The sequence below is a fragment of the Excalfactoria chinensis genome, chromosome 2, assembly GCF_039878825.1.
Source record: "Excalfactoria chinensis isolate bCotChi1 chromosome 2, bCotChi1.hap2, whole genome shotgun sequence".
Taxonomy (NCBI): Eukaryota; Metazoa; Chordata; class Aves; order Galliformes; family Phasianidae; genus Excalfactoria; species Excalfactoria chinensis.
Genome location: NC_092826.1, coordinates 81,894,689 through 81,911,454, shown reverse-complemented (window position 1 = coordinate 81,911,454; position 16,766 = coordinate 81,894,689). Strand labels below are relative to the sequence as shown.

At 40.3% G+C, this 16,766-nt stretch overlaps 1 protein-coding gene across 1 annotated transcript in view; it reads left to right on the top strand.

The window, feature by feature from the left end:
- The window catches only part of ELOVL2 (ELOVL fatty acid elongase 2), a 37,188-nt gene that overhangs the window by 14,339 nt on the left and 6,083 nt on the right, over positions 1–16,766 (top strand). The window contains exons 2-3 of the mRNA XM_072327678.1: positions 2,762–2,825; positions 8,937–9,124. Coding sequence (XP_072183779.1) covers positions 2,762–2,825; positions 8,937–9,124 — 252 coding nt within the window. The remainder of the gene's footprint in view (positions 1–2,761; positions 2,826–8,936; positions 9,125–16,766) is intronic.

Sequence of the window (16,766 nt, the reverse complement as noted above, 5' to 3'; positions counted from 1 at the left end):
GAGTTGAATGAATATCCAGGAACGTGGAACACAGAAATTTCCACATCAAGTACAGAGTCCAGTTTCTGATTCTTGAAACAATTAACCCAAAATGCTAAAAAAGAAGATCTAAGATAAGTTCTCTTCCAGCTGACTTCTTCCTTCTTTCCCTTCCTCCCTTCCTGCCCATTCATCAGGAGAAGCAGCAGTCCTCACTTAGCTGGCTGGCCACTTCTTTCCTGAGTTCATTCCAGCTTGTTCTTTCTTCCAGTGATTTTACCCAGCAGTGAGCTCCATACGTTAACTGTAAATTGCATAAAGCAACACTTTGCTATCAGCTTCTGGATCCTGCCCTGCCTCCCAGCTTCACCTAACTTCCCCATGATGCAACCCACTGCAGCCCCTGGCTCAACTTTCTTTTTCCTCTATAGTTAAAACATAGAAATTATAAGAGATAAAGATGACAAAAGCTCACAAGGCGGTCTGAAACCATCTTTTGATGAAGAACTGTCTCCCATTGCACACCTTAGTTCCAGATTAATTTTAAATTCACCAGTCAATAAAAAGATAAGCAAGTTACACCACAGTCCTGAGATTTAACTTAGTCTTTGTTTTTCTTCATTTCAGCCCCTATTGCAGCCACTACTTCTTTAATATCCATGCATTTAAATACGTGCAGGTGCCTAAAATAAATTTCTTTAACATGCCAATAAACTCAGATTAATTCCAGTACTGCTCAGTAGCTGACTATTTGTGGAGCAGAAATCTCCAGGGAATTAAGGAAAAAATGCCACTTCAATAAGAGAAAGGAAATCACCGTGCCCTTAATATATTTTTTTCTATCATAGTTGTATCTAATATCATGTTCACTTCCAGAAGCTGGCACCTACCTCTGGTTTTTGTTTGAAGCCTGAAATAAGATCTCTTTTTTGTATAAAGCATGTTTTAAGTTCTGCACAGCTGAGTAAGAACAAAGAACAAATAATCCTGGACTTCTTGAGATACTAAATGCCATTTCAGGCTATTGCTTGAAAAACAAACCACTAACACAGAAGGCTTCCAGGTAGTCCAATGCAGCTTATTCATCTGTAGGAAATTTATTTCATAAAACTATTTAAAATCCAACTAATAAAAGAGTCTCACAAACCTATACATGTTTGCATATATGTAATACTGAGTAATTAATCAATAATTATTTGTCTTTTAATCAAAGTTATCATCTGTAATTGTATTTTATGAATTCTAAGGATATTTTGAATAGAAGTTCACCATATTGGCTTAGGAAAGCCCAGTATTGCTGTCTCTGAACATGAAGGAGCCTTTAATTTTAGAATATCAAACTTCAGAGTTTCCCTGGTTATGAAAATCCCATGCCTGGGGTCAAATTGTCCTTCCAAAGGCTTTGCAGTTGCAGCTGTGAGGACCTAGGACCTGTGGTACATTCCCCAGCCTGTTGCCCATTCCTGTTCTTGCACTTCAGTCTCTCCCAAAGGATCAAAAGAGTTATAGTCCCTTATTCCCTCTTCTGTTGCAAAAATATTGAAACTCATAAGGAATGTCTATGTTGCATGATCATCTCTAGCTTTATTTTCCCTCTCCATCTTTCCATGTGGGGGCTTTGATTTGCTTGAGTAACCTAATGTGAGTTTTTAGGTGTAGGTAAACAGGTCTGCCACCAATCTATCCTAAATCCTGCCAAACTGCCAGCACTGCCAATGCCCAGAGCCATACGCCGTACAACAGAAGGGAAATCATGAAACACATATTAATCTTTAGCCTTGCAGCTTGAATTCCTTCATTGATAAAGGCCATTATAGTGATTTGCCAGAGGAAAGTATGTTCTCTGAGCGTGTATTTTTTGTGCAGGTTAATTTTATTTGCTTGTCTTTAAAAATGCAGTAGATTATGTTGAGCAACCTGTCCAGAGGCACTGATGAGGACATGTTCTAAAGGCTTGAAATACAGTCTGGTCTTTTGTAGAGGTGCTAACAGAAAGGTGACAGACCCCTCGCACAAAACCATCTACGTTTTCCATCTACGTTTTTTTCCCCCAAGTCAGTAGTGCTATATAAACAAAAATATTGTCTTTAACAACTTTTAAATCCATAAGGCAACCAAACAAATGTGTTTTTCAATTTCCTTCTTGAAAGCTCAAGCAAACTGTAATTAAAGGGGGAGCAAATAATGGCAGACTTTTAAGAAGTACGCTTATTTATTCTTATGGGCCACATTTCAGGTTACCTGTGAAAAGCCAACCTGGCATTGAATTGATCCAGTCCTAATTAGGGTAGACTGAAGCAAAGCTGAGAACTGGTACAAGTCCCCACTGGGTCGTTTCAGTGCACACATAAGGAGGTGGATTTAGTTTTCAACTGCTTCAGCTCTTCCATGCGCTGTCTGTTCATCCTAGCCCAGCATAAGAGGAGAAATATCAGGAGTTAGAACAGTGAAATCAGTAACCTATGCAAAAAGCAGTCCTGGTGTTATAGATCTTGTGAGTCTTTGTTGTGCTCTTCCTTATTAATGGTAGTTCCACAGTTCTCATTCCTCCATTGAATTGGCTGAAGAGGTTAGCCTCTAATTTCCATTTAGAAGTAGCCTAAAGTAGATTCGATATAAAAATATATTAATAATAATTAGTTTTATTCATTTCAAAAATAATTGGAGAAGAGAGAAATACAATATACTTTCATTATGGGTGGTGGTGGTGGTATTTCTTTCTAATGTCCTATATCTTTCTTTGTCCTATATCCTTATTTTTTATGTATTTATTTATTTTTAGGAGCACCTGAAAGCTTTTGACCGGGAAGTAAATGCATTTGTGGACTATATGTTTGGACCTCGAGGTAAGCTGCTCCACCTACAGTCCTTTTGGGAAACCTTGACCATCCAGATAACCACTCAAATATTCTAATAGATGGAAACTGTCTACAGCCAACATTTTCTCTCTGAATAGTTCATATTTTTTTCAATTACAAACTAAGCAGAAATTTGCAGGAACACAACGCTGTTGTAGGAAACCTGTCAGAGCACTGCATTTATAGAAAGCCAGTTCATTTCTTGTTTTGACTGATGCATTATCTGTAACACAAACTAAAACCAGCTGCGTGTCGTACTGCAGATGAAAGAAGAAATGAAACTTATTTTTTTTCCAAGCTTACAAATTTCACTAATTTTTAGGAATCCTTTGTTTCTGAAAAGATCGTAAGATTTCAGCCTTACGTCTCAATATAGATTAAAAAACTGATATTTTTTAATATATTATTTTCCTGAAAGTAGAAGTTCCGCTCTTGGGGGGACTGACACCCATCAGTAATCTAGGCATTGTTTGGTCCATCTACCAAACAAACAGGATGGTTCAGAAGGATGCTCAGCACAGCAGCAATAAATCACTCTTAGCACTTTGTGGGATCACATCCGCAGTTTCATTGGCCTGATAGATGGTGTGAAAGAACAGATGCATCTTTCTAGTTCCTGTTCTTCTTTCCGAAAGAATTTGGCTGAGAATAACCCTAATAATTGTAGTGTTGGTTTAACAGAACTTGGAGGTGCCTGGTGCTCTTTTAGGACTGAAACAGGTAATAGCCGTAACAATAGTTAGGAGCCAGGGACAGAAATACTGAAGTAGGACTGCAGAAAGAGAAGGGTTACTGCAAAGTGAGGGTGGAAGTGTCAAAAAAAATCAGGATTAAGATTAGAACGGGGCCAAGCAACTAAACTAAAAAGCAAGAGAAGGGTTTAGACAGCAGAACCAGCCTTCAGGGAAGGGTCTTGTGAGGCCATCTTGCTGCTGGTAGGCCTGGTTTTCAGGGTGTCCAATTTCAGGAATAGCATTTAAAGCCAAAATTGTGGCTGGGGGGGGGATGGGTGATTATATACTTGCATTTTGTTGCAGTAGTTGTCTCTAGGCTTCTGAAACAGTTCTTGCTTATTTAGGACAAGGGAAAGAAAACTGTGCCATTCTTAAAACCAATATATTCTTTTCTTTTCTTTCCTGTCTGGCTGAGTACAAAATGTTTTCTATCCCTTCTGCCATAGATGTGAAGCTTGAAAGAAAGCTTTCTAGTGAAGAAACTACAGCTTGGGAATTGCAGCAGAAGTAATTAAAGTACTTCAGTTATGCATTATCTGTAGTACTTGCCAAGCACATCACCACCCCTCTCCAGACACAAATGCTGAAGATAGTATGTTTCTCCATGCCTCTTCACCATGCTCTTTTATGTGGAACTGGTTGTATAATGATGCTGCATCATATATTTCATCAGTAAGAAAGATTCCTCCAATATGTTTATACCCATAAATAATTCACAGTCAGCCACAAACTGTTTTAATTTGGATAGAAAGGCCCCATGAACAAAAAATCTAATGAGTTCTTGTGAGAGTTTTCCCAGTTGTCCAAAACCAATAAGTCATTCCCCTTCTTTCTCCATACAAGTTTTCATATACGTTATCCACTTCATTCAGCAACAAGGTAGCTTAAAAAGAAACATCAGCGCTCTATTCTTTTCAAATCAATCCTCCATATGTGGTCTACATTTTAGCTAGTAACTCTTGAAATAGAAGCATCACTACACTGGCTATAGTTATCATTACTCAGTGCCAAACCAGAAACAGAACCGGGCATGAGTTTCTAGAGGCAATCTCTGCTCACAGCAGCAGTTGCCAGGTCAACGCAAGCTGCGGTACTGCACAAGTAGAACAAGGGCTGTGCTCTTAAAGATTCAAATTTGATTGAGATAAAGGTCTCTTTTGTACCTGTTCTCTTCACTGCCAGCTGGACTTTGTACACAGATTTAGATCAAATTTACATTTGACCTTACGGACCAAGTCCCTTGGATCATGGAATGGAAGACATGTACATACTTATCAGTTGCATCTCTTGATAAGAAGTGTTCTTACAAATTGAGTGTTGTTTATGTTATTCTGGACAGATTATCTATAAAAGAGGACAAAATGATTAACAGTAAAATAGATATATTGCTCTGAAGAAAAAAAAACCTCACAACCTTCTTTCAGGGCCTTTGTGCTCTACTGATATTATTTAATGTTATGCAAAGCAGCATCGAATCGTAGGACCCAAATTTAGTTAAAGGGTTGCATTTTTAATTTGTCGAAGAAGCAAAAGAATAGACATTTTAACAAAGATAGTAATAAGCACTCCTTCTCTACTCAACTGAATGTAAACAGTAATAAAACATTGTTACAGAACCATCTACCCTCAGCATCTGAAAAGATCTGGATCTACTCATACAACAGCTGGCCAAATCTATGCAGTGACCTGAGTCAAAACGTTTCTAAGCCTCACTGATAAAAGACTGATAGTTTTAAAGAGCCTGGGAGTCTTGCCACTCATTTTAAAGGAGCCAAGATTTCACCCCAAAGGTCTGGCACAGTGTGGCCAGTGACTGTAAATGAGCTTATTCACAGAACTATCAGCTTGGGTGCGCCTGCTCCTACTTGTGTTGTCGTCCAGCACTTTCATGCTGTGGTTTTATTCACTGCCGAGGTCTCAAATTCAGATGCTGTATGCGTTCAACAGTGTTAAAATAATACTTCCTCTCATTGACACTGTATTGCTTGAACACAGAGTAACCTCCTGTCAGTCAATATAAATACTCTAGCTTTCTTTGCCTTCCCACCACTTAAAAACCTCCCTCTCTTTTGTGATTCAAGGACATGGAAACAAAATGATCAGGATTCTCTGGCTGCTTTTTGCTATTAACCATCTTACCCTCCAAGAGACCAAGGTCAAGTGGGAAAACAATCAGTAAGGAAACTTACTTAACAGTTTCTCTGGACACCTGAAAATGAAACAGAACAGATCATAAACAAACTTGTCATGCTGGCCTGAACAATATATGATGCTGCATCATATATTTCATCAGTATATTTCATCATATATATATATTCATCAGTATATTTCATCATATATTCACCCTCAGTAAGTTTGCAGACGACTCTAAGCTGGGAGGGAGTGTTGATCTGCCTGAGGGGAGAAGGGCACTACAGAGGGACCTGGATAGACTTGATCGATGGGCCAAGGTTAACGGAATGAGTTTCAACATAGCCAAGTGTCGGGTCCTGCATTTTGGTCATAACAACCCCAGGCAATCCTACAGGCTTGGGGAGGTGTGGCTGGAAAGCTCCCAGACGGAAAGGGACCTTGGTGTGCTGATGGACAGTCGGCTGAATATGAGCCAGCAGTGGCATCCTGGCTTGTATCAGGAATGGTGTAGTGAGCAGGACTAAGGAAGTCATCCTGCCCCTGAACTCAGCATTGGTGAGGCCTCACCTCGAGTACTGTGTCCAGTTTTGGGCACCTCAGCACAAGAAGGACATGGAGGTACTGGAGCAGGTCCAGAGAAGGGCAACGAGGCTCGTTAAGGGCTTGGAGAATCAGCCCTATGAGGAGAGACTAAGGAAGCTGGGGCTGTTTAGTCTGAGGAAGAGGAGGCTGAGGGGAGACCTTATTGCCGTCTTCCAGTACCTGAAAGGTTCTTACAGTGAGAGTGGGGCAGGTCTCTTCTCACTAGTGACAAGTGACAGGACGAGGGGAAACGGCCTCAAGTTGTGCCAGGGCAAGTTTAGGTTGGATATTAGAAAGAACTTCTTTACAGAAAGGGTGGTTAGGTACTGGAATGGGCTCCCCAAGGAGGTGGTTGAATCACCATCCCTGGATGTGTTTAAGAGCCGTTTGGATGTGGTACTCAGGGATATGATTTAGCAGAGGTTTGTTGTTGTGGTGTTGTTTCGTGGTTGTTTTTTAAGAGATAGGCTACTGGTTAGGCTGCGGTTGGATTTGATGATCTTCAAGGTCTTTTCCAACCTGAGTAATTCTATGATTCTATGATTCTAAACACGAGCAGTTCTGGTTTTGTATGGATCAGGCCACACGGTTGTGGCCACTCACTGCAGAGGAAAAACTAGCTTTCTGAGGGCATATTAGGACAGATCTGGCACTGTTTGATTTGTATTCTTGTCTCTTCTAATTGTTTTTCCTATTTGAGCAAACATACTGCTTAGTTATCTGATACCAGCTGGCCTTCAGGCAAACAACCTTTATAAAACAAACATTGCATCCTCCAGTGGGGAGATTCTTTCTAGAGAGCACTCTTGCTGATTTGACTGATTTAATTCATATCCTAAATGATGATGAAAAAAGAAGTTAAACCCTTTTGCTCTTAAATATACACTCGATCAATAATTACACATACAACTTTTACCAATCCTCTGACTTCTGTGTCCTGCTTAGAAGCCACGTGGGAGCAGAATTACCTCAAAAATACCCATTCCAGAGCTTCCCAAACCTCTTGTCACTTTAGAGAGGGTTGTTGGAAGCATTTTACTCTCATAGTAAGGTGATCTTAAATTGGCACTGAGACCTGAAGATAGAAATCAGGCTATCTACACTGGTAAAGCAGCAAAGCAAGGTCAACTTAAAGGAAGGATGGTGCTTTGCAATACATGGTTGTGCTTTCATGTCTGGTTTAGCCATACACCTCCTCTGCTGGGGAGAGGAGCTGTGCTGTGGGAGTCCATAAGGGAGAAGCAAAACCAGAAGAGCACTGGACTTCTATGGTAACTTTTGTCTGACTGAAGGGCTATCCTGCAAAAGGGCTTACAACCCATGTGGAGCTTAAATCCAACAGCTGACAGTGACAGCCACTGCAATGGAAGTGAGGTAGGAAGCGGAGGGAGACTAAAGAGCAAAAAAGCAAGCCATGTTCATAAGTATTTGAAATATCACTTTACTTATACTTCTACATATGTTCTTCTGGAGAAAGAATAGCCAGACAGAAAACAAAGCAGAACAGTGACGTGCAACAGTTAAAACACTCAAGCACACTTGGTGTGCTCATCACCCATTGACCAGTCCTTTCCAAATTCACCACAGGCTGAAAATACAGTAAAACATCTCTTCATTGCATTGCAGACACCTTCCCTTTAACCTAACACCTTTTAATTAACCTAATGTCAGTCTTTTTAAAAAACACACTATATTTTATGCAGTTTCTGAGAGCAGAAAGAACCACTGTGAACTGCACAGTAGTTTTTCTCTGACTTCTTCACGTACAGATAGAGAATAGCCTTTTTGAAAAGCCAGCCACGATGCCCCTTGTTATTTCCTTAGGTAGGTGTCCAAAGAATGTTGTTGTGATGAATTAACTTTAAATGTTGCTCCTTGCTGAAAAAAATCTAATTCTCTTACTTATGACATCCAGTTGCTCATAGGGCAACAGAATGGTTCCTGCAGATTGGCATGCAAGATTAGGCTTTGCTCATATACACTGAACTATCTGCTTACTGTCAATGAGATTACTTGCGTGAATAAGGCAAGCAGGATTTGACCTTAATATTGCGTTTCAGAATCAGGCAAATGGAACAGAAACCATGAGAAAGCAAGCTTTTACATTAGTAAATATCTTCGATAACCATCAAAGTAATCATCTGCAATTTCTTTTTTAAATACAGTTTTTTTTTTAAAAAGCTTTGTGGAAATGTTTTCTAGCATAAGTTACTTTACTTTCATATGGATGTAACAAATGCAAAATTAAAATAGCATGTGTGAACTGACAACTTTTCATGCATACTTCATATTTGATGCCATCTTCAAGCTGTCTGTCCATTAACAGGTTAAGATAAGGTTTAATTAAATGTTAAGTTAACACATTAATAAAAAGGCATACAGGATTATTTTCTTCTTTTCTTTTTCTCATTCTTGTTAAAATGAGGAGGTAGAAGCAACTTTAGGTTATTAGGGAATTATTTTCATGGCTTTCACCACATTCTTTATACTGGCATACCACTTAGGGGAAGAAAAAGTAGTGGATGGCTCTCAACATGAGCAGAGCAGAGCTCTGAGAGATCCGCTCTCAGGTTTTTTACAATACAACCTGCCATATTCTAGCAGTATTTTACTACAACATTAATTGCTTGCTGCATGCATTTCTTTTCAGATTCCAGAGTTAGAGGATGGCTCCTTTTGGACTCTTACCTTCCCACCTTCTTCCTCACTGTCGCGTACCTGCTCTGCATATGGCTGGGCAACAAGTTCATGAAGAATAGGCAGCCTTTCTCTCTTAGGGCTCACCTCATTGTATATAACCTTGGGATTACGCTGCTCTCCTTGTATATGCTCATAGAGGTAAGTGTTCTTCAATGCAGCACAGCTGACAAAGGTGAAAAATGCACATATTTAAGCATAAAATTCTTTGAAGCGTAGTTTTACTAGGAAATTTGCCATCAACAGCAAAGTAAATTTAACATCAAGAACTTAGCAATTGGGCAATGACTTTCAGAGTATCTCCTCAACTTAGCTCTTGGCCAGTTTCAGCTGTCCTTTCTGAGCTCCAGTCCACCCCTGGAGACAGCTGACCACTGCCAGGGCAGCGTTTACAAGCTTGGATTGGAATCTGAATAGTTGCTTAGCTAAAACATGCCCATACCTCATTGTTCAGCACACAAGTACGCTCAAGGATTGTTTTTCATTTGCATGACTGTTGATGGGGTTATTGTTCTGTACAAATGCCCATATTTAAATGTAAACCTATTTACATGAGAGTTAGTACTCATTTATGATTTTGGCAATTCAATGGTATTTTTCCGCTGTCCTGACTAAAAAGCTTCCATCACATGGCCAGATAACAGAAACATTCAACATCGGACAGATGATCAAAACCTGCCACATCAGCCAAGAGCAAAGTGCTGTGGGGACTTGGAGGCTGAATGTGGTCTCACAGATTATTTTCTGAGAGTTTATCAGGAAGGAACATGCTCACAGAAATCAGGATCCCTTCAGAACCAGAAGGGAGGCATGAATGCATCCAATATTTTCTATAATAGCAGAGGTCTCAAGCAGTGCTCCTCATCAAAGACGTATGTGCTTTCACCATCTAGTAAGGACAGCTAGCATGAAAATCATTTCAAATCCAGTGAAGGTGAACTCATTCAACACAACAGACCTTGACTAGTAATAAGGCGCAGACCTGACAGGCTGAAGCAGGGAACACAAGCACTGTTCTCTCTCCTCTCCTGTAAGAGGATGCATTTATTGTTGCATTTCAGCACCTTCCAATTTTGCACATTGACTGAATTCAGTTGGTGGTTCAGTCACAGGGAAGCTGTGCATGGAATAATACTAATCCCTCCCTTTGGTATTATTTGGGAGCTCCCCCTTCTCAGTCTTGTGATAACTTCAGTGCTTTTAAATTAACATTCATCACTTGGGGCTCTAAGAAACAATCACTAGAAGACTTGGCAAAAAATGACTCAGGGCGTGAGAAACCCAGGCTGAAGGATCTGCTTGGTGTTAGCGTGATCTGTAGAAGCATGAGCTGACATCACACACCCTTGTCTGCACAGCTTTCTCAGCATTTTTTGCTTTACGGACTCTCAACAGCACAGCAGTTTCCATAAGAACAAGGACAGACTATTCTTTTAGCTGGACAAGAAACTTTGCTTCACTCTGAAGCCAAACAGGACCCCAAAAGGTTTCAAGTTTTAAATTGAGCTAGACCCCAGGTGACTGGCCAGGTCAAAAGGCTAAACAGCAATTCAGATTAGTGCTTTTGTGAAGAGAACTGACCTTGCTACATAGAGCTTTGTCTGGTCAAACCTCTGTCTGACTTCTAGAGTCACTCTGGGTATCTGAGAGCACAGGATGAGGACCAGAACTAAGGAGAAATGAGCCCAATTATTGCTGTAAGGTCTGACAACTTCATATTGATTTTTTTCCAGAATTTAAATCAGCACTTCAGCGTTCAAATCTCTATACAGATAATCTACCTATGCAGGTATCAGTCTTTAGTAGCAAAACTCAACGAAAAGGATTGATTGTATTGCTCCCTACCCCTTATAGGTTGGTTCAGTCTGCTACAAACAAGTGAATAAGAATTTTGGCAAGTTGCAGGTGCATTGAGCAAACTTGTGTTCTGCTACCTTCATATCCTTGTAGGAACTGCACTGAATCACAGAACGGTTTGGGTTGGAAGGGACCTTTTAAACCACCTAGTTTCAACCACCTGCTACAGGCAGGGATACCTCCCTCTAGACCTCTAAACTAGGTTGCTCAAAGCTTCATCCAGCTTGGCCTTGAATGGTTCCAGGGAGGGGACAGGGAGCCAGCTCCCTTCCAGCTGCCTCATTGTCCCTCCCAAGGCTAATTTCACTGCAGATGGTCACTGATTTGCACAGATCCTCAGATAAATCCCTTCAGACTTGGCCTCTGTAGCTGGTAGCTGCTGACTTACATTACCCAAACTGCAACCAGGAATGGCCTGCAGTGCCTCCCTGCAACCAGTTTTGCATTTGTCTGGAGCCCTGGGACTACACAGCTGCTTTATTACAGATTTCACAGCTATGGACTATTGGCCAGGCTGGCTGTACATTGCAGAAGCTATTCTTTCATTATACAGAGTCTCTGTATTCCTTTTCATAGCCTGTTTGCCCAGTGCCTATTCACAGCTTTTCCTGTGAAGGAGCACAATAGGTGTTTTAAGACTTGCAGACCTGCCTGAGGAGCCTGAACATCCCTGCTGAAGGGAAACAGGCAAATCATAGAACTGTTTGAGCTGGAAGGGACCTGTAAAGATCATCTGATCCAACTCCCTTGCAGTGAACAGGGATACCTACAGCTACATCAGACTGTTCAGAGCTTCATCCAGCCTGACTTTGATTGACTCTAGGGATGGGGCATCCACCACCACTAAGAGCAACCTGTACCAGCACATCACTAAACAGGAGTGCAGAAATCTGCTGTAATGAAGAAGGGTACAGTGACTCAACATTTCAAAACACCTCATTTCCAAAGCCTCTCTCTGGCTCCTACTCCCTCTGTCTTAAGTGGAAGGTAAGCTTGTTAAGAGAGGAGTTGCCTATATTTAGAGCCTTCTCCACAGTGCTTTATGTAAACACAGCTGATCTCTCCAGTGAGTAATGATTCGGGATTAATTCTTAATTAGAGAGATCTATAACAATGGCCTTATTCCTCCATCCTCCTACTGCACCTCCAAATCTCTGATCTCTGTAACAGAGATAAACCAGAAAATAATGAGCTGTTATAAAGATGAATAACAAATTGTTCTCCTTGTCTCTTCTTGGTTTGGTTTACAAGATGCCACACATCTTTTCTTGTGATAGCTCCAGAACAGAGTGAGTATTTCTTAGGTGTTCAAAAGAAAAAGACCTTGCCTATGTTAGGAATACATCTCCAAATGCAGACTGTCCAATATGCTGGTTTTAATAAGAAACGTGATAAACCAACTGATGGGGATAGCTGTGCTGCAATTATTCAGCTCTTCACTGTGCCTAACCTAGTTTAACAGTCCCTTGACTACAGTGAAGTCACGCACTCTCAAGGCAGGAAGACAAAGGTTGTAGCAAGAACTCTTAACAAAGTGTTTTTAAATCTTCAAAGGCAAATTTCCACTTCTGAGACAGCAGCTTTCGGCATCACACTATGGGCATGAGGTATCTCAGAGCCAATTTTAGCTCCGTTAACTGTGAGTCCAAACAGTCCCTCAAGTGCTCAAGATGTACCATTAACATAAAGTCAGATACCCTTACTATCCTCAAAGGGCAGGGTTTCAATACTTGCGTGCCATGAGTTAGAGGCCTTTGAAGGCCTCACAAAAGGACAGTTTACTAGGCCATAAGCTAGACACTGAACTATGCAAACAGTTTTTTCATGGAGCACAGCTTCTTCTGAAACTTAGACACAAGTCTTGTGCTTAAATAAGAAAGGCTGCAGATGCACTGAGGAGAGACCAGATAATTCCCTCCATTCCTGTTACTATAAGGGAAAGCTGTGCCAGTCACTTGTTAGGAGATGAGTACTGCTCTCTACCATGAAGTATTAGTAGAGCTAGATCAAGCCTACAGATCCAACAGTTTCCAGAAACGCTGTCAAAAATAGAGCTTGAAATAGCTACTGTCATTTTAATAAAAATCAAAACCTTTCACAGTTCCACTGAATCAAAATATGCCTTTCCTCTACACAAATCTATGCTTAATACTGCAGAGGTGCCAAATATGAAGAGGAAACCAGCTTAATGTGAAAAGCAGTCAAATCTTTATGTATTTTAAATCTAATTCATGAACAAGTCAGCTCCCAGACAATGCTCCATGGACCCTGCAGGTTGAAATCCTCACAGTTACTGAATTATACCTGGAAACAAGGCAGACAAATGCTGATGTCTGAATTGAGAAATTATTCACGTGATGCTATTCTTTATCACTAACAGGAAAAGACAATTTCTATCAGCATCTTAGCTTGCTTTCCACAGCACCGTTGCTACTGCCCTATTTATATTAAATCTCAGCTAGCTGTCATGCTCCCACCCAAGTCCTTTGTCGATTGGGCACTGAGAAAACCAGGGCTCTGGCACCATCTAGGTCAGATTAAAAAGACCTAGAGACGTGTCATTAACATATGAGTGACATGATACTTCAAGGACCTTTATCCTCATGTAGCTCCACAGACTTATTACAAATCCATAGGAGGTGAGGACTGTAAGTAACCTCTCTATGCGGGTAAGCAGGTCTTGCATGTGAGACCTGTCAATGCAGCTCAAAAGTCAGAGCTGAGCTGCTTGCTGGGTGCCAAAGGATTAAAGCAGAATTGCATGAGTATTGCAAGCCCAGTGCACTAAGCTTTTCAGAGAAACTAGAAGAAAATTCTTACACCTCGCAAGATGGAAAAAGAAGCATCATGATTACCTCTATTTTTCAATTTTCTAGGTGCTGAAAGTTCAATGCACAGTAAGCCTGAAGTTTCTGAGTTAGATTTATGACCTGAAAGCAGATCCATAGGTACCAAGATGATGGGAGGATTTCCAGGAGTTGAAGAATTGCATTCTCTGTATCCTCTGAGAGCAAAAAAAAGGTCAAAAGCATAATGCTAGCATAATCAGGGCCACCGTTTTCAGCCCTGTGCATTGCAACTGGGATGACATCTCACAAATGACTGAAAAGCTTAGTATGATGTCCAGGATAACAGAGGGCAAACTGAAATAAAATTCTATTTATTTCATCATTATAATGGCTAAGAAGAGAAAGATGTGCTTCTTAGCTGTGCAAATGTTAAAAAGGCAGAGCAGATGATAGAGCTTCAATAGTGGAAGATCTGAAGAAAGTTTAAAAAACAATAAAATCATTTTAGATGCTAGTTGTTTTCAGCTGTCCTGGAGTTTTGCTACAGAAGCACAGATTAACACAGTGACTTACTTTAAGATTGTAATAAATAATCACTTAGTCCTTCAAGAGTTGTCTAGAAGTTAGCAATCATAAATACAGCAGGGAAACAATGACTGGTACTTAGGTTGAAGGTCTCCTTTGAAGTAAGGCTTTTGTTAGGACAAAAAGACCATTGTAAGCTTAGGGGAGGAAGAAGAAAAGAACAAGAGAAATCAGGAGAAATTAAGTGCACTTTACCATCACCTGGAGGAAAAAAAAAAAGAAGAAAGTGCAAAAAAAGTGAACAGCGAAAAGGTCACTGAGAAGGCCATGCAAAGCAGTGAAGCGTAAGGACAAAAGTGACCAAGCTTTTTGAGCAAGTTAGAATGCAGTTTGGGTAGAATTACCATCCCAGGCATTCTTCTACCCTAATCTGAGTATTTGTTGAAAGAACTGAGGAGCTGACTTTGCTACTCTCATCCGCAGTTCTGGCTGGACATGTCATAGCTCAGGTTTCATTCTCTGCGTTCTCCATGTCTTTCCTAATGACCTTCCTGAGCTCTGCACTTAGGTGCAACTTTTAGCCAGTTTGCTAACCAAGCAACTCTCAACCTCACCTACTTTTCAAAGAACATAACTGGGAATCAAAAGCAACATTTCATATGATGAGGTCTATCACATGTGAAAAGCTTCTAACATCATACAAGGTAGCATACAAAAGCTATTCAAGATAGGAGATATAATCAAAAGTTGACAGAAAACAAGCCCAGAAGGGATTTCTTTTAACCTATTATAGTATCTCAGACAAAAGAATTAGTATTTATAACTAAGTGCAAGTCATTTTTCCGTTAATCCTTCCAATGGTCTCTGATATACATGTGTAGAACTGGCTGAGGATTTCTCAACAACATGGCTTTACACTTGAAAGAGTTTTCCTCACAGAAAAACAAAAAGAAATAAAACATTTATTGATCTTGTCAAAACTTCATTTAGGAACAGGATTTCATTTTTGTGACTGATGTGAACTTTAAGATCTCTAAATCACACAGAGGGCGGTGACACACTGGAACAGGTTGCCCAAGGAGGCTGTGGATGCCCCATCCCTGGAGGCATTCAGGCCCAGGCTGGATGTGGCTCTGGGCAGCCTGGTCTGGTTGTCGGCCACCCTGCACATAGCAGGAGGTTGAAACTGGATGATCATTGTGGTCCTTTTCAACCCAGGTCATCCAATCATTCTATGAAAATAAGGAGAAAGCATGGGACCACTTAATTCCTCCGTTCTGGAATAGGTAGTATCCTATGCAGGATAGGAGATGAAGTGCAGATTCCAGCTGTACACATTGCAAGTTGAGATACCAAATGCCATCAACTGAAGTATAGAATTGGCCAACCTTTTCTCTTGGTCTGTTTAATGCTTTTATTTCTAACTAGACCAAAACCTTACCAAAGCACAGCCCAAAACGTGCTCTTTGCATTTCTGTTCTTATTAAAAATACCTCACTTGCATCATAAAGAAGAAAAACAACATTTTTTCTTTGTGAAAAATCTTGTGGATTCAGCACCCATTTCATGTTTGATAGGACACCATTACTACTAATACTGCATCTGGGAAACTGAGGTATTGACCAAATGGCAGTACTGGGACCAGTTTTTCAGTATCCCTCAATCATAAGCTAAACAATCTAGCCCACACTGACCAGTGGTGTTTACAGTCTTACCTGACTACAGCTTGCTTGAGACCTTCAAGGCACAACAGCAGCTCTCTGTTCTACCACAGTTCTTAGAGGCCTGTCTAAAAACAGGCAACCTCTATTAATGTACTTCAACAAATACTATTTACAGTTGACTTTACAACTGAGTATCTTAGCTAGAGAACCTTTCTGAAAGGTTTTAGGTATTGAGATTGAGTTAATGATAAATTTGGCATAATTAATGTTATATTCCACTATCGGCTTATTGTGTGAAAGTGCCTTCGCCCCCACCACTTGGGGATGGGAAAACAAATCAGATTTGACATTGTGAATCCTTAGTCTCTTTATATTCGAGTAGGGGAATAAAGGGCATTGATTGGTGTAGCTACTGGAAGAAAACTAGAGCAACGGCAAAATATGAAACCTCTGCTGCTGAACACAACGTTGCTACTCAACAGAAATTTTTCTAAGAACAACAATTTTCATCTTTATCTGATCTTTTTCTTTTCTATGTAATGTCAAAAACAATTCACATGTTATTATTTTCAGGATAGGCTTAAATAGTTAACATAAGAATGTAAAATATTCATTGGAATGTTTTACAGAGTGATAAATCGCATTTCTAAAGGAAAAAGTTTTTGCATCACTTTAGCATACCCAGCATTTGCAGTCTCCACATGATTAACAATACCATCAGGTTAAAAGAGTTGCAAGAGCACTCACCATGTAGAAAGGAACACAGCTGAGCCAGTAAAAGTAATGTGTTCAGTAACAGAGAAATAGGGACCTAGTAACTGGATGTCCTCTGTCAGGTTCCCAGCTTCTCTTCCATATACATGCCTAGTTCATTTGGTACCTTCTATTAGGTGAGCTGCTTTCCTTCCACAAAGTAGATAGCCAACTGGAAATTGCTCATACCTGTCC